At 33.4% G+C, this 16,837-nt stretch overlaps 1 protein-coding gene across 1 annotated transcript in view; it reads right to left on the minus strand.

The window, feature by feature from the left end:
- The window catches only part of cog3 (component of oligomeric golgi complex 3), a 33,761-nt gene extending 17,345 nt beyond the window's left edge, over positions 1 to 16,416 (minus strand). The window contains exons 1-13 of the mRNA XM_016248844.1: positions 16,198 to 16,416; positions 14,022 to 14,168; positions 10,291 to 10,365; positions 10,117 to 10,209; positions 9,878 to 10,003; positions 9,707 to 9,787; positions 9,542 to 9,585; positions 7,980 to 8,106; positions 7,332 to 7,423; positions 5,837 to 5,976; positions 4,686 to 4,846; positions 1,410 to 1,515; positions 1,221 to 1,327 (exon numbers count right to left, since the gene is read on the minus strand). Coding sequence (XP_016104330.1) covers positions 1,221 to 1,327; positions 1,410 to 1,515; positions 4,686 to 4,846; positions 5,837 to 5,976; positions 7,332 to 7,423; positions 7,980 to 8,106; positions 9,542 to 9,585; positions 9,707 to 9,787; positions 9,878 to 10,003; positions 10,117 to 10,209; positions 10,291 to 10,365; positions 14,022 to 14,168; positions 16,198 to 16,383 — 1,485 coding nt within the window. The 5' untranslated portion in view covers positions 16,384 to 16,416. The remainder of the gene's footprint in view (positions 1 to 1,220; positions 1,328 to 1,409; positions 1,516 to 4,685; positions 4,847 to 5,836; positions 5,977 to 7,331; positions 7,424 to 7,979; positions 8,107 to 9,541; positions 9,586 to 9,706; positions 9,788 to 9,877; positions 10,004 to 10,116; positions 10,210 to 10,290; positions 10,366 to 14,021; positions 14,169 to 16,197) is intronic.
- Positions 16,417 to 16,837: the final 421 nt, after the last annotated feature.

The raw sequence follows: 16,837 nt of genomic DNA on the forward strand, positions 1-16,837 counted from the left end.
ATTCATATCATAACAAAAATAAACACCGGTATTCGGTATGAACCGGTATACCGCCCAGCACTACTGCTGGGTCTTTAATGCTGTGGGCCTGTTTTTCTGCCGGAGATCCTGGATATCTTGTTCAGATAGATGGCATAACCGATTCTATGAAATACCAGTGGATAAAAAATTAAAAACTGACTGTCCATACTAGAAATCTTATAATGGGCCATGCTTGGATCTCCCAACAGGACAATGATCCACAAACAAACATCAAAATCAAAACAAAAATGGGTCACTGGGCACAAAAGCAAGCTTCTGGCCTGGCCAACCCAGTTCCCCCGAGCTGAACCCGATAGAAGAGGAGTGAGCTGAACTGAAGAGGAGAAGCTGTGAATCTGAAGGGTCTGGAGAGATTCTGGATGAAGGAATGCTCTCTGAGCTCTTCAGGCATTAGAGGTGAAGACTCAGAGCTGTTCTCTTGGCAAAAGGAGGTTTCAGAAAGTAATGGATAAAAGGGTGTGATTAATTGTGACCCATGTGTATTAGAGAAAAACATTTATGTCATAATGAGATTTCTCTCCCATTTACAATTCTTATTCTCCAACAAAAGGTTACATTTGAGTACATTTTTAAAATAAAATATCTAAAGGACTGATGATACAGATTAATTTCCACAGCCTTCTTTGATCATATTTACCAAGGGTATGAATAATTTTGAGCACAACTGTATCTTACATCTTTCACAAGGTTTCTGAAAATACCATAAATGCTCGTTAATACAAAAACAATAACAATACTACTAATAATAATAAGTTATTTAAAAAGCAGATTCAACTTGTTTTTGTCAAGTTTGAATGATTTTGTGTGTTTTGTCATTTTATATATATATATAAAATTATTATTATTATAATTAATGTGTTTTTTATTTCATGTAATGAAAATGGTTTTAGTTTCAGTTAACTATAATAACGCTTGGGTGAATAAAAGACGACAAAACGTTCATGTTTGGTGCTCTATCAGCATTAAGATTTCGATTTAATATACTAATTTAATTAACCACAAGATCAGATAAAAAATACAAATCTGATACTAAATTATTGAATATTCTTAATACATATTATTAAAACAGTGCCATTGGGAAACTATAGATTGGTCTTTTTGCATTCATAAATGGTTAATTATTAAATGAACCTAGTTGTTAATTAATTTTGTAATGATTAGTGGTGTGTGAGACTGACGTCTATGCAGCGGTAGAGTTTGGAGAGACACACGAGCGTCCGTCTGACGGTGGGATACCACATGCCATGAAGATCTGCAGGAGAGACTGTGCTGTGTGCGCGCGGCTCTGCAGGAGAAACACAGCGTACCGTCACCGCCGTCCACGACGAGCTGCTGATCACAGAAACTGTGTCCCGACAAACACTCACCAGAGCTGATGAGCTTCTTATTATCAGACTCCTCCAGCTGCACGTCAGAGAAGGAGCTGCTCGAGGTCAGCTTCATCTGCTCCTCCTTCAGACTCTGAGCGATTTTCTGCAACAGAATACACTCTTCAAAACACTACTGGACACAGACTAGATTTGCATTTGCATAAATAAAAAAGAAAAGAAAAAGTGAAAATTAATAAAAAAATAAATAAATTCAAAAATAGAAAATATATAAAAAATTATAAAAATAAATACATAAAAAAATAAAATAATTAATTGAAAATGAAAATAAATGTTAAAAATAAAAACATTAAAATAACATTTTAAAATTATAAAAATAAATACATTTAAAAATAAAAAATTTAAATAAATACAAACTGAAATAAAAATAAATACATTGCAAAATAAAAACACTTAAAAATAAAAACAAATAAATAAACTATTGCAAAAAATAGTTAAATGAAACAATTCTAAAATAAATTAACTAAACAAATGTAAAAAATAAAAACTACAATGTGAAAAAATGAATAACAATTGAAATATAAACACATACAAAATTAGATAAATTAAAATATAAAAAAATAAAACTTAAAAAATACAAATAAATGAATGTAAAAAAAAAAAGAATAAACTAAAAAAATGTATATAGAAATAAATAAATTGCAAAAATTAAAAATGAATAAATAAATTACAAAAATAATAAATGCAATAATAATAATAATTAATAATTCAAAGCTGGATGGATTCATAAAGGAAACAGTCGGCTTTCCAGGCAATATTATTTTAGTATAAATTAAACACTATTACAGTTTCCACATAAATTTTTGTTTTAAGTTTCAATATTTTTTGTTGTATTACACACACACACATATATATATATATATATATATATATATATATATATATATATATATATAGACCAATTTGGAGTAGACGTCACAGTTACGTCACTTGCAGCTGTCAGAATCAGAATGCAAATAATTTTTATAGAATAATGTCATCAAAGATGCCATTTGAAGCTAAATGCAGATGTTTAAACGGACACACTATGGATGAAACCTGCTACGATTACCCTACTTTTAAAGCATACATTTGATTTAAACAATAGGTCTATATAATATTCACACAGGGGACATATTGTATTAGCCCTACAGTTAAAGCATTGAATACTATTTAAACCTATAACATTTTACATTACATTTAGCCTACCTATTTTATCTGACAATTCTGATGTTTTTTCTCATTTACCTCAACAATTCCGAGTTTGCCAATTCTGAGGGAAAAAAAGCCAGAAGTGTGGGATATAAACTCGTTTTTAAGAATATTCAGGTCATGGAAATTAAGTATCAAAATATTAGATACCTTAAAAAACCTGAATAAATGGTAAATAAACATTTTCTAACAAAAAGTGCAAAGTAGAAAAAAAAATTGTATGGCGATTTTTCCATTTACAGATTTTTCCCTGACCTTGTTTTCTCTGTAAACTAAGGGTGCACACTATTGCTGAAAAACACAATCACTACTCAGCAGTCAGATGTTCGTATGCACAAATGCACAGATCCCTAAACAAGGCCATATCTGCAGATGAAACTTTGTTTGTAGAAGCATTTTTTAAATGTGAACTAGCACCTCATGACTACACCACGTTATGTTCGAGAAGCTGCAAAAGACACCGGCGCAAGTGGAATGTACAAAGCATGGTGATATACATTTTTAAGTAAATATAATGTGCGATATATTGCGTCACCAAAAATGATTGAGGTCATGTACATATATTGCGCGATAAGCCTAATGACGAGTTGATTTTTTTCTTATCAGAATTGTGAGATATAATCTCGGAATTGCAAGAAAAAAAGTCAGAATTTGGAAATAAAAACTCAAAATGTACCTTTTTTTATTCTTTTATTCCATGGCTTGCATTAAAACGCGCATTTTCTGCCACCAGATAGACTCCGCCCACAAAAACGTCATCACTGTTTGCAAACACTGAAATTGGTCTATATATATATATATATATATATATAAAAGTTAGGGGTGTGCGATATTGACAATTATATCTCGATATTGTATGGGATTTTATCGATGACGATATTTTGTTGAGTGTGTTATTGTGCTGGTATCTTAAGGACTGCCGAAGACAGCTGACTCCTAATGTTTTTAATATTCTTCATATTCTGTGCTGTGGTCAGTTCATACTGATAGAAATTCATCTTTTCCAATAAGTTTAAACTGATTTTTGCATTTTATGGGCATTTTTACCTTTATAAAGCCATTTTTTCTAAAAGTGTTCATTATCTTTTGAGTCAAATTCTTACATTTAATCAGGGAATTAGAATAATAAGACATTTGGGCTGTTACCGAGCAAATGAAATCAACACATAAGCTGCATCTGAAGTGGCATTTAGATGTGTTTACACACTGTTTAATGCAAGACATGAATGCATTTAACCTGCAATTACAAATGCATAATTAATGTTTTGATATATTAAACATAAAACGTTGAATACTGATATTTGAAATGATTTAAAACATGAAGAAAAATCAACAACAAAAAAAAAAGAAAAGAAAGAAAAAGCCGAAATGTGAAATTAAAGCCGCCAGCAGGTGGCAGCAAATCACTGTTAATGAGTGAGTCACTGCGATTGAACCGAATCATTTAAACGGTTGATTCATTCAGGAGCAAAACACCGTCATGTTGCTCAGAGACACAAAACAGCGCTGTGGCTGTATTCGGGATGATTTTTGTTGGTGAAATAAAGCAAAAACAAGCAATATGGCGTCTAAAACGTAAGTCTCTTAATTAACTTATAGTTTATTGAATTCAATGTCACATTTGTAATCATGGTAATTTTTGGAGAAAAACGGCACTCTTCGTGTGAAATTGAATAACTATATGAAATGGTATAAATATATAAATTTTCTGCCATCATGTCTTGAATTTGAGATCATTCTAAATGCATTTTAATAGCCTGAATCTTGCAGTGAAAGAAAACACACTAAATGCACACACACTAGTCTAGACTTCACGTAATGTATGCGCTCTGTAGGGGTGTTTTGAATGGTTTTTGCAAAATACTCGATAATGTCAAATCGCACATCGTTAAAACAACAATTACGATATTATCGCAGACGATATATATCGCACACCCCTAATATAAGTTTGTTACTTTAGTACATCAAGTTAAACTACAAGAACAATGTTGTGAAAAAGCATAAACTCATTGATCCCCAGCATCCCTGGACTAACAGCATCTCAGAAGCGCTCTGCTCGCTGACCTCCATCATCTCTAGTTTGTCGGGGTAGGCCAGGTCTCCCGGCGCAGGCTTGTATCCGAGGATGTCCGTCTGGATGTAGATGTGTGTCCTGTAGACCAAACGCTCCTGAACGTCCTCCAGCATCTGCTTCACCACGGCGTCAAACGCTGCCAGCTGCACCTCTGAGACAAACCCTACTGCTTCATTATTCATTCACTCACTTTTCAACACCAAGGCGATTTTCATGGCGATCTCAGAATAAATGACACAAGGCGTATAACTAACAAAAAGCTATAAGCGACGTTTCAAATCTACACCAGACAAAAATTCTAAAATGCATTCAGGTGATACATTTTTATATGAATCAGTTAGACACACCTCTGAATAAAACAGCTGTCTATTTACATGAAAAACAGTACAATCCAATAAAATGTGACCCTGGAGCACAAAACCAGTCATAAGGGTCAATTTTGTAAAATTGAGATTTATACGTCATCTGAAAGCTGAATAAATAAGCTTTCCATTGATGAGAGGTTTGTTAGGATCGGACAATATTAGAAAATCTGGAATCTGAGGGTGCAAAAATATCAAAATATTGAGAAAATCATCTTTAAAGTTGTTCAAATGAAGTTCTTAGCAATGCATTTTAATAATCAAAAATTAAGTTTTGATATATTTACAGTAGGAAATGTACAAAATATCTTCATGGAACATGATCTATACGTAATATCTTAATGATTTTTGGCATAAAAGAAAAATCTATAATTTCGACCCATACAATGTATTGTTGGCTATTGCTACAAATATACCCCAGCGACTTAACACTGCTTTTGCACTCCAGGGTCACATATATACTTCATTTTTGTTTCTTCACCTTTTAGTAAATATCCATGTGTAAGTCTTGTCTGCCCTAAAAGACACCATGGTCATACTTCGATTTAAAATGAGTAAAACATATTTTTCTTGCTCTAGGATTCGTTTCATATAGCTTATTTTCGTGACATTCGTCCCAATCTGCCACAAGTCATTAATATAAGAGTTTGTCACAGGTTTGACGTCACAGAAAGGAGTCTGACACTGAAATATTCAGGTTGAGTAATTCACTCGACTTGTGCATCTACAGTGTTTTTAACTGTATAAAGAGACGGCTGTGGTAGGAAAGGTTGTTTTACCGTTGTTTTGGACGTGATCCTCCAGCATCTCGTTCTTCAGGATGCCGCAGAGCTCCGACAGCGTCTCCAGATGAACCACGTGGATGATCAGAGGCCTCAAGACGTCATACAGAGACACGCAGAGCTTCTCCAGAAGCTCACTGTCACAAATAATGCACTCGATAATATAAACATATTTAAAAGCAAAAAGACCCAGCTTGATTCCGTCACAATCTGAGGTTAAATAGAAAATAAATAGAAACGAAAAATACACAGAATGCCAAAGCCTCTGTTTTCCATGCAACAAAAGTAGACTTAACTTGCCAGGCTCCAAAAAAACAAACAAATAAATAAAATTAAAAAAGAAACAAAATACAAATAATAAATAATTAATAAATAAAGTAAGTAAAAATTAAAATAAATATTTAAAACAAAATGTAAAACAATTAAATAGAAAAATAAAATAAATAAGTCAATAATTTATGATAATTAAAACAAATTAATTTATTAAATAAAAATAATGATAATAAAGATAAATATAAAGACAAACAAATAAATAACAATAAATAAATACAAATATTTTAATTTATTTAAAATGAATAACGAAGTAAACAAAATAAAAAATGCAATTAATTAATTAATAAAATCAAATAAAGAAAAAATACAGAAATAAACAAATTAATAAGAAACAAAATACAAATAATAAATAATTAATAAATAAAGTAAGTAAAAATTAAAATAAATATTTAAAACAAAATGTAAAACAATTAAATAGAAAAATAAAATAAATAAGTCAATAATTTATGATAATTAAAACAAATTAATTTATTAAATAAAAATAATGATAATAAAGATAAATATAAAGACAAACAAATAAATAACAATAAATAAATACAAATATTTTAATTTATTTAAAATGAATAACGAAGTAAACAAAATAAAAAATGCAATTAATTAATTAATAAAATCAAATAAAGAAAAAATACAGAAATAAACAAATTAATAAATATTATTCTGCCTAACATGTTACAAATAATAAATAATTAAATAAAAGCTAATAAATAAAAAACTAATAAATAAGTACAAATTAAAATAAATATCTAAAACAAAATTTAAAACAATTAAATAGAAAAATTAAATAAACAAGTCAATAATTTATGATAATTAAAACAAATTAATTGATTAAATAAAAATAACGATAATAAAGATAAATAAAATGAAAATAAATATAAAGACAAACAAATTAAAAAAAAAAATTATTTTAATTTAAAATAAATAACGAAACAAAATTAAAAATAAAAATGCATTTAATTAATTAATTAATTAATTAAATCAAATAAAGAAAGAAAAAAATACAGAAATAAACAAATGAATAAATACTATTCTGTCTAACATGTTGTGCTTCATCTAATAAAGAAAATAATTGCGGGTCAGAACAATATGAAAGTAAATGACGAGAGAGTTTTTATGCTTGTGTGAAGTATTGCTTTAATCTGAAATGAGTTTCTTTACTCACTCCAGTTTGGACGAGGGTTTGGAGAAGAACTCGTTGTAAAGCTGGTGTTCGTCTTGACACACATGGACCATAAACGCACAGCCGCTGCGCACCTGAAACAACAACAGCTGCGATCATCAGCTGAACGTCACAAATCAACGCAGCGCGAGTGTTTAGGACATCAGGAGCAGACTTTCAGTCAAAAAAAAACAATAACTAATTGTATCTATGTAGGTAATTTTTTTTTTTTCTAAAACGTCCAGGTTGTAAATTGTTCAAACAAACAAACTTGTCCTCTTTTTGAAAATCACTGGACATTTGTGACCCTGGACCACAAACTAGTCATAAGGGTAAATTTTTCCAAATTGAGATTTATACATTACATATACATACAATAAATAAGCTTTCCACTTATGTATGGTTTGTTAGGATCAGACAATATTTGGCCGAGATATAACTATTTGAAAATCTGGAATCTGAGGGTGCCAAAAAATTCTAAATATTGAGAAAATCATCTTTAAAGTTGTCTAAATTAAGTTCTAGGGTCACAAATGAAAAGAAACAAGACATTTGTGTGTTCATTTAAACGCCATCATCTGTTGTAAATAACAGGATAAAATACACATACAGTCAGTCAGATGCTCAGCACATGATGTGTGGTTCCCTCACCAGAGCGCAGTGATCCTTGTTGTTCTGGCTGGTGAGATCTGTGAAGGTGGAGTTTATACTGGGACTGAGCAGAACTTCCCTCTGCTCCAGATAACACTGATGAATCTCATCCAGCAGCTGCTGATACCTGACACACACACACACACACACACACACACACACACACACACTCGCATTACATCAGTTTGTTTCTAAGCAGCATGATTCACGACAAATCCAAATAGATAAACAAACTAAATTACAAATAAATAAATACAAAAATAAAATGAAGTCAAATATATAAATAAAATCAATGAAAATTAAATAAAATAAATAAATAAACATTATGACTAAACAAAATAAAAAATAAATTAAATTAATAAAATAAGTGACAAACACACACACACACACGTTTGTTTCCAAGCAGCCTGATTCAACACACATTAAAACTAATAACAAACATAAAAATAAATCAATACAAAACTAAAATATAAATTGAATAAATGAAAATTACATAAAATAAAAAATAAAGTTTTATAAATAGAACTTATAATATATAATGTATACCATTAATAAATTAAAAAAATATTCAAAAACAAACTAAAACATAATATAAATGAATAAATTAAAAAATGTAATTACATAAAATAAATACAAAAAAAGTATAAATGAACAAAATTAAAAATAAATAGATACAAACTAAAAAATAAAAATAAATGAAAACAAATGAATATAAAACAAATCAAATAAAAATGAAAAATAAATAAACAAAAATAAACTAATAAATACATATTATTCTGTCAAACATGTTGTTTCATGGAGTAAAGAAAATAATTTAAAAAATAAAATAAAAACGTAAAATATATAAATTGAATAAATGAAAATAAATTACATAAAATAAAAAATTAAGTTTTATAAATAGAACTTATATAATGTATACCTTTAATAAATAAAAATACATACAAAAACATTATATAAATGAACAAAATAAAAAAATGCATTACATAAAATAAATGCAAAATAATTATAAATGAACAAAATGAAAAATAAATAGATACAAACTAAAAAATGAATAAAATAAATGAAAACAAATTAATTAATTAATATATAACAAACAAAATAAAAATGAAAAATAAATAAACAAACAAACAAAAATAAACTAATAAATAAATATTATTCTGTCAAACACGTTTCATGGAGTAAAGAAAATAATTTCGGGTCAGAATAAAACAACAGTAAATGAAAAGAGTTTTCATATCTGGGTGAACGGTCTTTAACCTCCAGTTTCATGACAAGATCCAGAACAGGGTTATTATACAGTAGTTAACTAAAACTGAAACTAAAATTAAAACCATTATTATGTAATTATGAATTATGTAATTTCCTGTAAAGGATCAATAAAGTATCAATCCATCAATAAAAAATAAAATAAATAAATAAAAAATAACAGTGTTTATTTTAGCTAGTTGCCAAGGCAACATTTGTGATTTTAATTTTGTTGTTATATGATAAAAATAAAAAATAAATTAAATATGGAATGCATGTGCATAGAAATGAGAATTATCAAAAAATAAATCACTCACTCTGGGATTGTGTTGGACCGCTGTTCAACTTGTTCAATGAGCCTCTGAAACAAAAACAAAACAACAAAAAAATCACATACACATACAAGTAAAAATAGAATTATAGAAGAGCCAAATCAAACAATCCGGTCTGATGTCAAACGAGTGTTTGCACACAAGTCTTACTCGAACTTTGGGTGCCGCTGCTCTGAACTTCACATAGTAGAGCGTGAAGGCGTTGTCTGCGTTCGGAGCGCCCAGCGGGTCCTGCTCGGGACATATTCAATAAACAAACCGGAAATGATCCAATCGTCTGTGATCTAATCATCAGCAGGCTTTAGTTTCTATTAAACGCACCCTTTTGGTGAGCTGAGCCGTGAGGTTCTGCAGGCTGCTGACCGTGTGGCTCTTGATGAGGAGCATGGCTCTGGACAGACACTGCTTGAATTTGGTCAGATAGACTGGGTAGTCTTTAAAATGTGGCTGAAAGAAAGAAAGAGCCATTATGAGGAATATGCACGTGTGAAACATTGAGAGATTCTAATTTGGAACACAAGAGGAGAATACTGCAACACTGTAGCAAGCGTTTGGCTTACATGTGATGAGACGTATTCTATGCATTCGTCTAGTTTGGAAAGCATCGGGATGAATCCCTCGCTGTTCACTGATAAAGTCGGGGAGTTCAGTTTCTACAGGAGAGATCAGACCGATGCATAAACAGACAATAAACGCATGATCGACACATTCTGGAAACAGCAGCAGAGCGTTACCGTGTTTATGTTTTCCAGTTCATTCAAATATGAGAGCTTCTGTTGGATGCTCTCAGCCAGATCCACCAGCTCTGACTGTCGACACAAGAGAGAGAGAAGACAAATACACACAATTCATCAATGTACACGAACACGCCTTTAATTACATACACTAACAATTTTGTTATATTATTATAATGACAATAAAGTTTCTATGATTTAAATTTTTTTTTTTGTATGTTTAAAAAAAAAAAAAGACGTCTCTTCTGCTCACTAAGAATGTATTTATTTGATCAACTATACAGTAAAAATTGTGAAATATTATTAGAAATCGAACCAATCAGAATGCAGCACGCCAAAATGGAGCACGAGAACAGCACAGACCTGGCGGGCATACAAACGTAACGCCAGGTTCACACACTCCGTCTGTGGTGCGTATTTTGTCCGCACCCATGTTAACGGATCAGAGCGTTCACACTGCACGCGATTGTGGTCCGGCAGTGCGCTCCAGGAGCGGTGCGTGTGCAGCAGTAAAGAGCTCTATAACCAATGCATGGCAAAAAAAATCCCTGGACACTGGATTTTTTTCTTCTTTTTTTTCCTGCCATATGTCTATTCTAGAGACATTTTGTTACACCTTTACTTAGTGATTATTTTGCCTTATGTCTGTTCTAGAGACATGTTACAGCTTCTTGATAAAGCTCTAATTGGTTTTCTTTTGGAAATATGTTTCAAATTCACACTGAATGCATTAATGACTGTAAAGCATGTCTGTGTGTGTCAAAATTGAAATTAAAATCGAAATCGCACAATTGATCAAAGAAATCGCGATAGTTTTTTTTTTCCCATATCGCACAACCCTAACAATGAATCGAGAGTCTAACTGCGATTACAATTACGGACGCCACGATTATGTAATTGTTCAAAGGCGCAATTACAAAACAAAACAAACACTTACATTATTCTGTGCTACAGGTTATCTTAAGGGTTTTTCCCCATGGTTTTACTTTTAGATTTAGTATAGCATTAATAATACCACGCACATTTACATTTTTTATTTAAAGAAACCAAACCAATGTATAGATGACATTTGAGGCTTAATGCTACAGAAAAGCAATAAAAGTTTTTCAGGAAGAGTGCTTTCAGCTTGTTCATTTTTAATAAAGCAATAAGCCCCAAGAAGCCGTGGTTTACAGTGAATTTATAACAGCTAAGGGGCGTTAGGTACGACTAAAAAATAAAAAAAAATTCTTTGTCTTTATTTATTCTAGTGCTGGGCGGTATACCAGTTCATACCGAATACCGGTGTTTATTTTTGTTATGATATGAATTTTTAAAATACCGCAATATGACGCTTAAACAACGTTGGGAACGCGGCACTGTTTGAAAGGGGTCTCTTTTCACTGTTGCACTGTGGTGAGGGAACAGCTGTATGTGTTACTAAGCGTGAAAGTTCAGAAACTGAAGCTGTAGAACTAATAGAACGTGATGACACAGAAGAACTCAGACACAATATCCACACTGACCTCCACAAATATCCAGCGCCCGCTGCCATCAGCTCCCACGTCTCACACACACACCAGCGAGACTTTAGCACTAGATTTAGCAACTTTCTCGATATAATTTGGAAAAATACCGTGATATAAATTTTTGGTCATTCCGCCCAGCACTAATTTATTCCTTATCTTTCTAGCTTGTACTTATTTCAACAATGTCTAAAAACTCGGTATTGCAAGCACTTCCTGTGTCTGTTTGCCTCTTTATGAAGAATCGCTTTATGTATTCCCAATTGTACGTCGCTTTGGATAAAAGCGTCTGCAAAATGACTAAATGTAAATGTAACGTAAATGTACGACGCGAAGTGGAGTGCCTAAAACCCCCTAAGCTGTTATAAATTCACTGTAAACCACGGTTTCACGGGGCTTATTGCTTTTATAAAACGGTTATTCTATATACGTAGTAAGGTTTCACAAAATAAAACAGAGCAAATAAAGTGTAATGATATTTATAAACACAGTATTCTTCCACCAAACAATGTAGCGCCTCAGAAACAGTTGTGGTTGCAACAAAGTAGCTGCCGAGCAACACACAAACGTAAACAAAGGTGTGTGTTTGTAGAGTCATTTACAACAGCTTCGAACGCGGCTCAGCCAATCAGAATCAAGCACCGGAAATCTCCGTTTTATAAATAAAAATATGGCATGCAGTTGCTTCAAACAATGGTATAAAGCTATTCAAAACATCATTCAATGTAAACTGTGATGATTGTAATTAATAATCACAATTACAACTTCAAGGGAATAATCGACAATTATGATTTTTGTCATAATCGTGCAGCCCTGTGGGTGTGGCATCTAAAAAATGAGGCAGATGAATGTGAGCATCTGAAGATCTCGAATAAAGACAGTTTGATTAAAAATCACAAGGTCAAAAAATAAAAAATGAATCATATGCAATGATGAATTATTCACAATACGTTTAATAACATGCATTTAAAATACATTTTTTATGCAGACTTTAGGGGTTAAATTTAACCTGGCTATGCTTTTGTGTAAAGCTTATGAGCAGCAATACCATTTTTTCCCCATAATTTAATTTTGAGTAAAATGTCTTAACCTCTTGAGACCCGGCAAAACATTTTAGGAAACAATTTGTATTTTTTCATGTCATTACATTGTTTAGAGCACTAAAAAAAATGTTTTAAATGATATTTCATTCATAAGTTATGCTACGTCCTTGGTAGAGGACATCGGGACTCAATTAAAAAAAATTTAAATAAAAAGCCATGAATGAACATGCATAGGCAAAAACAATAGATTTTTTTTTTACCAAACTTTGTATAAAGATAATGTGTTTTTGGGGCAACATGTAATGAAAAAAGAAGTGTAATAATGGGAGTAATAATTGACAAGATTTTCATAATTATACATAATATTTCATAGGAATATTTAAATATAATTTCATTCCCTATTAATTTGTTGTGTCTCCCAGAATGCGTAATAAACATGCTTTTAGTCCCGGCGTCCTCATATGAGGACGTGTATGAAATCAACGTCCGGTTTCGTAACAGAAAGTCATATTTTGATTTGAAACCCCATAACATTTTCCTGAGACGTTGATTTATGACACACAGTTTAAAAATGTGTCAGATTTAAATGACAATTACAAAATATTATCATATTTCCATAAGAGTGTCACTACATTAATATCAGACATTTTTGAAGACCAAGGAGAGAGAGTGGTCTTGGTGAAACATGGAAACATTTAGTATCTCTGAAAAGCCCTGAAAGTGCTCTGTACAGGACATCCGGATGTAAAACTGTGGCATGTATAGTCTCAGAGAAATACACTAAAATATAATGTCCTCATATGAGGATGCAGGGTCTCAGGAGGATAACTTTTGGTGGTTAATGAAGTAATGAGTCATTCAAATGCTGTGTATATTATACAGAATACATACTGCAGAAATAGTAAGAACAGTGTGTTAGTAATCTATTAGTTTAAAAAAGTAAGCTATTATTAGAGCTGCTTTAATTTATCTCAAGTTATGCTCCTGTTTATTATGACTAGTGTGAATCTGCTTTGAATCTGAACTGTACAACGCACTATAGAAATAAATGAGACTTGAAGATTAGTTTGTGTTAGTACAGACTAGAGTATGCGAAGCCATTCACTTAAAACAGAATGTCTGCATTTATTGATTTGGAACTGGACTTTATTTCTCATGCAAGGATGATAAAAGCAGAGCTGACCTGCTGAGCCGTCTGGATCCGCTCGTTCTCCAGCTCCAGCATCTGAAAGCCCTGCAGAAGCACCTCCTCCGTGGACTCGGGCAGAGTCGCTGTGAACGCGGAGCGCAGAGAGCGAGACGTCAGGCTGCAGATGTCTTCGATGGGCAGCTGAGGAAACATTCAGAGCAGCATCACCATCTCATGCCCTCTCAAAACACCCAACATGAGTGATTAAGGCCCAATCCCAATTCTATTTAATACCCCTTCCCCTCTGCCTACCCCTTCCCCTTGTCCCTTGAAACAGAGTGTCAAGGGGTAGGGGTGAAAATATTCCCCTAAGAATTGGGACACCACTACTATGCCATCACACGTCATCATACGTCGTCTAGCTCCTACAATACACACACCTATACTGCTGTGCATTACAGCCTTTAATTACCGTTCTATATTAATGTGCTGCTTACTGACACACACACACACACACACACACACACACACACACTCACACACTCACACAACACACACACACACACACACACACACACACACACTCACACACTCACACACACATATTGGAGATCGCACAGCTCGCACATCCAGGAGAAAAGAAACCTGTCAACGCTGCCCCATGACTTTTATTAATAACAGTTTAAATACTGAATCGCTACATTATATTTTCCAGCAACGAGGGGATAAAATCTTTATTTTTAAATCATTTATTTATTTAGTTTAATATGATTTAATACTATTTGGAAAATATCTAGTATTTGTTTATTATTTTAAATCAAATGTATTTATTTAGAGTCATTCAGCCACAGTGCATCATGTGTGACCTACATTTATTTATTCATTAATTAATAGTATATATATATATATATATATATATATATATATATGTCATTTTTAAGTCGCTTTGGATATAAGCATCTGCTAAATGCCTAAGTTTAATCTAGTCTTTTTAAATTATTTATTAATCTAATATTTTTTAGTTTTTCTGTGAACTTTCCCCCCATTCCCCAGAAGTAACATTACTTAATATCTCAGTTAAATCATTAAGGTCAGGTGTTTTTAAACCTTAAATGTAAAAGGAAGTGATATATTTTCCATGTTTAAAGAGCCAATTTATACTGTGAAAAATGTATATTACAAGTGTAAAATATTTAGTTCCTAATATGCTACTTCTACTCTGTTTTTCTCCAAACTTTTCCAGGACTCCAGTTTGAAAGCCACAGGAGTTCAGCGAAGCCCTGGTTAAACTAGCATTATTAATTCTTCTCAAAACTGAAATGCAAGACTTGTGTAGCTAAACTGACTCGTTTGCACACTGAATGGATTACATACGTGGCACACTTCCACACACTAACCTCACCTAACCAGCCAGACCGAGTGCTCATCCTAGTGCACACTACAGACAGAGCAGAAGTGTGACTCTACAGCGAGAGTGTGTGTGTGTGTGTGTGTGTGAGAGTGAGTGAGTGAGTGAGTGAGTGAGTGTGTGTGAGTCTGTGTGAGAGTGTGTGTGAGTCAGTGTGAATGTGTGTGTGAGTCTGTCTGTGCGTCTGTGTGTGAGTGAGAGAGAGAGAGTGAGTGTGTGAGTGTGTGTGTGAGTGAGTGTGAATGTGTGTGTGAGTGTGAGTCTGTGTGTGTGTGTGTGAGTGAGTGAGAGCGAGTGTGTGTGCGTGTGAGTCTGTGTGTGTGTGTGAGTGAGAGCGAGTGTGTGTGCGTGTGAGTCTGTGTGTGTGTGTGAGTGAGAGCGAGTGTGTGTGCGTGTGAGTCTGTGTGTGTGTGTGAGTGAGAGCGAGTGTGTGTGCGTGTGAGTCTGTGTGTGTGTGAGTGTGTGCGTGTGAGTGTGTGTGTGTGTGAGTGAGTACTGAAATCCTAGCCAGCTCACCACGTCCTGTGATAACATCGTCGCTCATTCAGACCCAACGAAAGAGAGCTTTCCAACAACCAATTCCACGACTGCCACTTGTCATTTTAAATAGTGTGGAAAAGTAACAATAACACATAATTTTTTATCTTTCATTTGGCTTGATTGTTTGGTTATTATTAGTATTGCATATATTTTGCATATCCCAAAGTAGAGGTTTTCAAATTGGGGTCCGTGTGTGTGTGTGTGAGTGTTTGAGTCTGTGTGTGTGTGTGTGTGTGTGTGTGTGTTTGAGCTGTTAGCTGACGCTAGCATCGCTGCACTCACCTCCGCTGGGAGAAGCGTGACTTCTGCGGCTGCGCGGATCTCGAGGACCGAGTCCGTCTGTTTCTCCGTTAACGGAGCCATCGGGTCCCCGCAACGGTCCCAGTGCGACAGCTTCTCCCGAGTGTCCTTATCAGTGAGCTCCAGCAGACTCTGCTCTGTGGACGACGCCATCACGGACAGCAACATGCGACGTCACCTGAACGGAGCTTCTTCCGGGTTGGGCGGAGTCAGGAATCAGGCAGCCAATCAATGAAGCGCTTTCTCTTCCACGACTCAGATAATAATAATACAAAAGGACTCAACCAGACTGCATTACATTTTATACATACATTAAAACGTAAACACAACTAAAATAAATAGAGACATTTTGTTAAGAGTTTTATGAGTATTAGTTTTGTTTTCCTATAGTCTAACTGTGCTATTTATTTTATGTATTAGGCACACACACACACACACACACACGTTGTGTTTCCATGTTTTATGGGGACTCTCCATAGGCGTAATGGTTTTTATACTGTACAAACTGTATTTTCTGTCGCCCTACACCTAAACCTTCACTCTCACCCTCACACCAACACCCTCACACTCACACACCCACGCCCTCACTCTCACACTCACCCTCACACTCACACACCCACAC

This window comes from Sinocyclocheilus grahami, unplaced genomic scaffold, assembly GCF_001515645.1.
Source record: "Sinocyclocheilus grahami isolate Dianchi unplaced genomic scaffold, SAMN03320097.WGS_v1.1 scaffold894.1, whole genome shotgun sequence".
Taxonomy (NCBI): Eukaryota; Metazoa; Chordata; class Actinopteri; order Cypriniformes; family Cyprinidae; genus Sinocyclocheilus; species Sinocyclocheilus grahami.